At 35.2% G+C, this 8,330-nt stretch overlaps 1 protein-coding gene across 1 annotated transcript; it reads right to left on the minus strand.

Moving 5' to 3' along the window:
* Positions 1 to 1,917: 1,917 nt before the first annotated feature.
* PJVK (pejvakin) lies at positions 1,918 to 8,095 on the minus strand. The gene is made up of 6 exons (XM_032419576.1): positions 7,803 to 8,095; positions 6,349 to 6,544; positions 5,677 to 5,818; positions 4,067 to 4,184; positions 2,521 to 2,619; positions 1,918 to 2,304 (listed from the first exon to the last, which is right to left on the minus strand). The coding sequence occupies exons 1-6, from the start codon at positions 8,011 to 8,013 to the stop codon at positions 2,012 to 2,014; spliced, it is 1,059 nt and encodes a 352-aa protein (XP_032275467.1). The 5' UTR covers positions 8,014 to 8,095; the 3' UTR covers positions 1,918 to 2,011.
* Between the last annotated feature and the right edge of the window lie 235 nt (positions 8,096 to 8,330).

The following is an 8,330-nucleotide window of genomic DNA, read 5'->3' on the forward strand; positions in this document are numbered from 1 at the left end:
TGTGCTACCTCCTCTTCCTTCTTGTAGGCCTTTAGATCTACCATCCCTAACTTTTTGTCTTGATCGTTTTAAATTAATGCCATGGTATTTCTTAGTTTCCAGTTCCCTTTCTCTATGTACCTCTATCCTATGTCACTTCATTTTACGATATTCTTGTTCTTGATCATGAATGAGCATTACAAACTGCTACCCCATCAAATTTTGGAAAATGTGTAGAATTTATTTTACACGTGAGGATATCAAATGAGGATACAAACGGGGATATACACTGCAGTAACAGTTTTGTGTTATGGTCAAACCATGACATCCAACTTGTTGAGAATAGGAGGTAAGAGATGCTGTAGAAGATCACCCTGGTGTCAAAGAAAGTGCATGTTATTTATTGGACCACGTCAGGTTTTGCCCACTGCATATGTAGAAAGGTATGGTCAAGGTTAAATAGCTCTGCTCCAAACAAGTGAGTTCAAACCAAAGCTTTTTCCATTTTCTGAAACTTGCTCTTTCCGAACCACTGTTCAGTGTTCATCTTTTAACCTCTTTAGATACACTGCCAGAAATTCTATTATCTAAAAGTTCAGGGGTAACACAAAAAACACCAGACTAACAGATACCACATATGCATAGCACAGAGTTTGACACTTCATAAAACCAAAACCTTTGCTATCTTTCCTTTCCTCCCAAGAGTGCTTCATCATGCCCGTACCTAATTTTGTAACTCCTCACTTGCTCAATTGCCAATTCTCGTTCCTTGACTTCCCTCAGGAAAACCTGCTCTGCTGAAATGAACAAAGTTGGTGACTCAATATTATGTTTTGGTTTGGAAACTACCCCCGTTTTCTATATAAAAAAAAGTCACTAGAGCATTTTGCAATCAGTATACTCATATTTGCATTTGACTCATATATTCTCAAAACACAAATACAGTGGAAGAAGATATACATGGAAATCATTCCATAATACATTCTGTTCATAATCTATCCTTTCTGTCCCATTGTTTTCCAAGTGCTTTTAAACTTATGTTTTTAAAAATTATAGATGATGTAAAATGGAGATTGATTCTAAAACTCTAATCACATTTAAATAAATAAAATTTTAATCATTCTACATAACTAATCAGGTATTTTGTAGTTACACGATTGCTTTATTCTTTCATAGGCATATACCTAGTAGTGATTGCTGTCACTACATTTTGAGTTCTAGAATTTTCATTACTTCTGCAATTATTTTAATAAGGGCATGTAATAAATTAATAATTTAGGCTGTTTGTGTATGAAAAATTTCAGATGTCTTATAGAGTAGCTGAAAAAGATCTCTCAGAACTGAATATGTTAAATATTTTAAACATTTTCAAAGGACAAAGAATAAAGGTGTCCTAGCTGCCTTAACTTTAAAATGACAGTAATGAGTTTTTATAAAGACAAAACTAGTGAGCATGTGTACATCACACAATGGCATACTGCTATCAGTCACCCTGTGAACTGTGTCCATAAAACCCCACACTGAGCTCAGTGTGCTTTTCATCTGATACCACAATTAAACATTTAGGATTATATTAAATTATTAACACATTTTTCTCATTTTACCGGACCTAGGGCAATGATTAAAGCACCATAAAGTCACCACTTTTAACCTCCTGTCTTTCTTAAATATTAAAATTCAATTAAAGATAAAATTGATATTTAGAAAAATCACTATGTAAAGTTATCTAAAATGATAGCCGAATCCCAAATATAGTTCTAAAGTAACTGGAAGATTTCATGAAGGAACATCTATATTTTGAATTTTGCATTTAAACCTTTTTTCACATGAGTAATATTAATCTTTATGATAATTTATAGGGCAGACTCTATTATCATCTCCACATTTATAAACGAAGAAAATGATGCCCAGACAGGTTAATTTCTCTTTCTTCTCCCTCTTTAATTTGCCAGAATTCATCAAAGCACACCTAGATGATTTTGGAAAGGTGTGTGGCACAGCTTCACCTAAAGCACTACATTCACTTTCCATTTTATTTCATCCTCTTGTGCCAAACATCAAAACAAGGAACCGCATGAAGTCTCACATACTTATGCCCATCGACAGAGCACTGAAAGCACCCATAAACCGTCTCCCTTTTAAAGTTCCCCATTCCACAGAGTACGCAAGGTCCTTTTGGAATGTTGTGATTAAGCAAGTTAACTCGGATATGAGTCCCTTCTTTGAGAGAAATATCAGTCATGCTGAGAGGTTTGTCATAGTAGTCAGAAAAAAGATCATCTAAGTAAAGCTGTGAACGAGAAATGGCATCCATCACTCTTCTATCTGAAAGCACAAAAACAGAGAAATGTGTTAGAAGTCGCATAAGAGATATATAACCAACCCGCCTTTATACGTACGTGAATCTAAACCATCAGTCATGAAATGATTTGGCTTTTAAATTTAAATTCCTCCTTAACAGACAAGGAGTACTGACTGGATAAATTCGAGTATTAACCCGAGAAGAAAAGAAACATTTGGAATACTCTTCAACAGACATACTTCTCTCAAATAGAATATTCCTCAGTCTGTAGAGCAGTGCAAACGTTGGGGTTTCTTCCCTCTCAAATCCTCCTTTTGACACTGAAGTGACACAAAGGTCTATAAAAAAAAATTTTAGATGTTATAACTTGAACAACTCATTTACTTGCAAGTTTTAGTTGTGGCTGATGAATCCTGGTACATGCCATTCACTGTATTTTTTAAGTTAAATTTTGTATGTTTTTGGAAAAGCTAATATTCACACGGTACAAAATCCAGACTACAAAAGGGGGATACAGTAACAAGTCTCCAGTCTACCCTGGACCCCAGCCTCAGTTTTCCACCCCAGAAGTGACCACTGTTAAGTTTCTTAAGTATACTTCCAGAAATACTCCATATATTTTACAAGCATAAAAGAATATATGTATGTATGTATGTATCTATGTATGTATACACATAAAATTATTTAGGCTCAAATAGTTATATACTATGCACATTTCTTTAAAATGTCCCCTAGACGTTATTCCATGTCAGGGTCCATATCTCATTCTTCTTAATGGCTTCACAGTATTCCATAGTTATGAATGTACCATTATTGAACTAGTTACTGATGATAGATCTTAAGGTTATTTCCAGTCTTTCATTATTACTAGCTGAATATCCTTATACCCATATCACTTCCCATATGTGTAAGTATATCTGTAGGATAAATTCCCCAAAGCATATGCACATTTTAAATTTTGATGGCTATATCAGTTCTATCAGTTTATACTCCTCCTAACAATCAATATAATTGTAAAAACCTACATCTGAAGTGTCCCAAATAGACTGTAATTAGCATGTTTTGTCATGTTTCTGGACTCCCTATTCTCTCCTCCCATAGAACTACAGAAACAAAAACAGGTCTAAAAATGTTTATAAATTACCATGGCTAGGGGGCTCCCTTGCCTAGTCCTTTGAGGTGGCTGGCCTCCTAATCTTAAAGACCTGTGAAATGTCGAAGTCTAAAGTGAGCTGCACTGAGGTATTATATAAGGTATACAGGTATTCTGTAAGGTATATAAAGACAATTCTAGGGTAAGTGTTTATATTGTCAAAGTTATTTTTTAGGGAGAGTTGGGGGGAAGCTGGGTCTATGAGAGGTAAAACTGAAAAGAATTTGTCTTTGGGTATCTTAGCTTGGACCCCCTGACACCGACAGGCATCTTAAATATCTACCCACTCCTCTATTCGCCATCATCAAAAACGACCTATTGGAAGATCATCTATTATCTCCCCATGTAAGTCAAGGAATACTTTGTCAGTGGATTGCACTTGAGCTCTTATCTATAATCCTAAGTGGGGTGGTGGGGAGTCTGCAGCTCTCACCAAGAAGCAGAAAAGAGGTAGTGGGTAAGTAGGACCAGAGGGTCCTTCCCAGCTACTTTACCCAGGCATAAGATTGACAGTGCTGTGAATATCATTCTTTCCACAATTACACAGAGAGAGTTATGTATGTGTTTGTTTTTCATTAAATTCTTCTTAAAAGTATAATCATTTCAGTGTTTCATGCAAATCATTCACTTACCAAAGGCACCATCCAAGTAAATGAAGAGTTCAAAAACACTGAAAGCTATGGTTGTGTGTGCTGGAAAAACAATAGCTTTGTCCCTTCCCTTGGGATTCTGTTCATCCATAAAATGAAACTATAGTAAATAAGTAAATAACATTATTAAGGAGGATAACACATAAGGATAGCTTTTTAGAGAAACAAAACATCTCATACAATCTTACTATTAAGACAAAAACAAATTATCCCATTGAATTTAACCAAGTCCAAATGGTCCAATGGGGTCTCACGATCTAGGGAATACCACTCACCACCTTCTCACTAACATTGGTACCAGGGCCAATGATCAGTGCAACCGCAACAGTAATGCTGACATAGACACCTTTTCTTTCAACCACAAACCAACTATTTAAGTGCTACAGTTGTTTTTAGCCTACTCTGTCAATTGTTCTAAGGCCCCCAGAGTTTTCAGCAGCTTTCCAAAGCAATCATCAACTTCTTTACCAAAAAAATCTCCAACAATTAAATAAATGTTTCAGTTTGTGCCCCCAGAATGATCCAGTGTTACACAACTCACTGGACAGCTAAATGTAGCCACTGAACAGAACTTTTATTTGCAAAGATTCCTAAAGTTTTTCATTGAACTCTTTCTAACAACTGATTTTAATAAGACCAATCGAGTCATTATTATGTGTCATTACTATATGAATGACAAAGACAAATAATGCTAAGCTGAGAACTAAACACAAATAACTTCCAAGAGTGTTTTTTAAGGTATTTAACATTGAATGAAGCATGTTTGTTTAATTTTAGAAAAATTAAAATAATATAAAATCAACTTTTAAAAATTCAAGTATAAAATACATCACTTAAAAATAAAATCAAGAATCCAACATAAGCATTCAACTTTTATTCTTTTTTTTTAAAAGATTTTATTTATTTATTTGACAGAGAGAGAGAGACTGCGAGAGAGGGAACACAAGCAGGGGGAATGGGAGAGGGAGTAGCAGGCTTCCCTCAGGGCAGGGAGCCCGATGCGGGGCTCAATCCCAGGACCCTTGGATCACGACCAGAGTCTAAGGCAGACGCTTAACGACTAAGACACCCAGGCGCTCCTCAACTTTTATTCTTAAAACATCATTTAAATAATCATAGGAGGGACTCCAGTATACATTATTTCATAAGGATTAATGTTTTGTTTGTATTATAATACACATTTAGAATCGAAGTTTTCTTGGATTTTTTAAAAATTCTAAAATAAAACTATTACTGTGCAAAATCCTATATACACTTGTAGCTCTTTAATCTCAACATTTGACAAAATACACACATCTCTTTAGAAATTGAGTACTTTTTTAAAAAATTCCCATTGCACATTTTTAGCAAGAGAAACCTAATGAGGGGCGCCTGGGTGGCTCAGTTGGTTGAGCGACTGCCTTCGGCTCAGGTCATGAGCCCAGGGTCCTGGTATCGAGTCCCACATCAGGCTCTCTGCTCAGGGGGAAGCCTGCTTCTCCCTCTCCCACTCCCCCTGCTTGTGTTCCCTCTCTTGCTGTGTCTCTCTCTGTCAAATAAATAAAATCTTGGAAAAAAAAAAAAAAGAGAGAAACCTAATGAGTGTGGTTTACCCGCATGGCTTCCCCGCGAATTCCAGCATGCACAGACAGTGAGCACTGTCGTGTAGTTCGAATGCTTTCCATGACCACACACAATACTGCCTTTCTGCTGCTCCTTGTCTGACGTATCAAGCTGTGGTCAAAATTAATTTTTCTAGAATAAAGAATAGAGATAGTCACAAGAATCTCTCACATCTAATTACATATAATCGAGTACATTTCTTTTTTTTTTTTTTAAAGATTTTATTTATTTACGAGAGAGAGAGAGAGACAGCGAGAGAGGGAACATAAGCGGGAGAATCCTCAAGCAGACTCCCTACCAAGCACAGAGCCAGACACACGGCTCAATTCCAGGACCCTGAGATCATGACCTAAGCTGAAATCAAGAGTCGGCTGCTTAACCGACTGAGCCACCCAGGCACCCCAGTGTATTCTTTTAATCTAATAATTTAGCAAATGGGTACAGGACCAAAGCAATTTTGTGGAAAAATTAAAAATTCTGTTTACACCAAGTGATTCTGGATATCTACCCATATCTAAAGTCTGGATGTATTGCTAATTTGTAGTTTTTCCAACAAATAAAACAAATAAATTATCCTGAATGCTTTCAGCATTCTTTATAACGAAGTTTATACAATTAAAATATTTAATGAAAACACTGAAGCATATTATTATTCTACTGACCGTGTAGTAATTTCCTTGAGTAACGTTGATACTTCCACTTCATGTTTGGTCACCACACCAAATGAAGCTTTAACTGCAACAGAATCTGATCCAGTGACGTTAATCCCAACGTCATTCACAATATGGTTGCCTCGTCTTCCATAGAGGGAAACATCTGATTCATCTTCATAATTCAGTAACTGATAAGATGAAATACCTTTATGGAAAGGAAATCAATATTTTTAAATGTCTTGATTTCATCTAACATAGATTATATATAGTAATGCATTAATTTAGTATTTAAGACTCCATTACATAAATGTTGAGAAAGGTGACATCTCAAGCCAAGATTTAAAATAGCAACTCATTTAAATTAAAAAACAATAAATATACTTACATAAATTATGACTTTATTGTTAAAACATGTAAACATTTTTTTTGAAGATTTTATTTGTTTGACAGAGAGAGAGAGAGTGCGCGCACAAGCCGGGGGGCGGCAGAGAGAGAAGGTGAAGCAGGCTCCCCGTTGAGCAGGAAGCCTGACATGGGGCTCGATCCAGGGACCCTGGGATCATGACCTGAGCCGAAGGCAACGCTTAACCAACTAAGCCACCCAGGCGCCCCAAAACATGTAAACATCTTAAAACATGTAAAATATCACTCCTGCTAGAAAATGAACTTTTTTTAAAAAAATTAATTTTTTTATTTGAGTGTAGTTAACACACAATGTTACATGAGTTTCAGGTATACAGCATAGTGATTCAACAAATTTATGCGTTATGCCATACTTACCACAAATGTAGCTACCATCTGTCACCATATAATACTATTAAAATATCATTAACGAAAAAAAATGTTTTTAATTAAAAAAAATAAAATAGCAACTCAATTAATTTAACAACAACCAAAAGATAGAGTACTTAAAAGAGAACTCAAGTTCTTTGTTCCACCAAAAGAACTCTGTAAGCTGTAAGATCCACTGAGTGGCTGAAAGAAAATCAGTGTTTACAACAAATAATTTGTCAAAATGTCAATTCATTTTCTAATCTAGCCTGTAAAATACATTTCAGTTTACCAACTACAATAACTGAGTCATAAGAAATAAATGTAAATTACTTTCATCTCATTTGACCCTGTAAAGTAGGTAAGACTAAGTAATACCCCACTTTATAGATGACGAAATACATTATTTTGTCATATTCTAAGTTGATTCAGTTAAAACAGTCTATAAAATATTTGAAATAAAATTATACAATCAATTTCACAAAATAGGTTGGAAAATTATTCAACCAATAAGAGATTTGATACTACATAAATTTAGATATTATTAATCTTAACATTAATACTACTATCATAAGAAAAGTTGCTTTTATAAATGTGCAAATATTACAAATATTAGTATATACAACCGATGTTTAGATTGTCAGTAATATAGCTGAATGAGTAGTCACTCCCAAACAGATATTTAAACTTACCAGCTGAAATTTCTCTGTCTCCTAGAAGAATATCTTTCAGTGTAAAAGGTGTTGAGGTAAATTTAAATCTAGGAAAGAGAAAGCATCGCTTCTTTTTTACCACCAGACTTAGAGGTTGGTATTTGTCAGCCTCACTGAGGCTTGGAACAGGGACTAATCTCCCTCCATCTCCAACTTGCTTGACAAAGCTCTTGGTAGCAGCCGCAAACATATTAATATGGTATCAAGACGTCATCAATTGCAACCCTCAGATAACAATCCATACTTTCAAAGAAAACCAGGCACAAACCTAAGACTTACTTGATTTTAAATATAATTAAACACATTAAAAATACAACGCATGGTTTCACCAAGTAGCTTACCAGTGTACAATTCACAACACTGTCTCTCCTGGTGTGCTCAAGTAATGAATTATAGATCAACGGTGTTAAATGATACCCTGAGAGCAAGTCAATTTGGAATTGCAGTCTATAAGCTCTAAAACATATGCAGAAAACTACTGAGTTTAAAATACTACCAATGTCCTTG

This window comes from Phoca vitulina, unplaced genomic scaffold (assembly GCF_004348235.1).
Source record: "Phoca vitulina isolate PV1807 unplaced genomic scaffold, GSC_HSeal_1.0 scaffold1, whole genome shotgun sequence".
Taxonomy (NCBI): Eukaryota; Metazoa; Chordata; class Mammalia; order Carnivora; family Phocidae; genus Phoca; species Phoca vitulina.

What these genes read in the sequence shown, in the direction of transcription:
- PJVK (XM_032419576.1), bottom strand. Translation starts at nt 8,013, where the DNA reads ATGTTTGCGGCTGCTACCAAGAGCTTTGTCAAGCAAGTTGGAGATGGA. An exon ending in AGACAGAGAAATTTCAGCTG is followed by an intron (nt 6,545 to 7,802) that starts GTAAGTTTAAAT and finishes CTTTCCATAAAG; the next exon opens with GTATTTCATCTTATCAGTTA. An exon ending in TTCGCGGGGAAGCCATGCGG is followed by an intron (nt 4,185 to 5,676) that starts GTAAACCACACT and finishes TATTTACTATAG; the next exon opens with TTTCATTTTATGGATGAACA.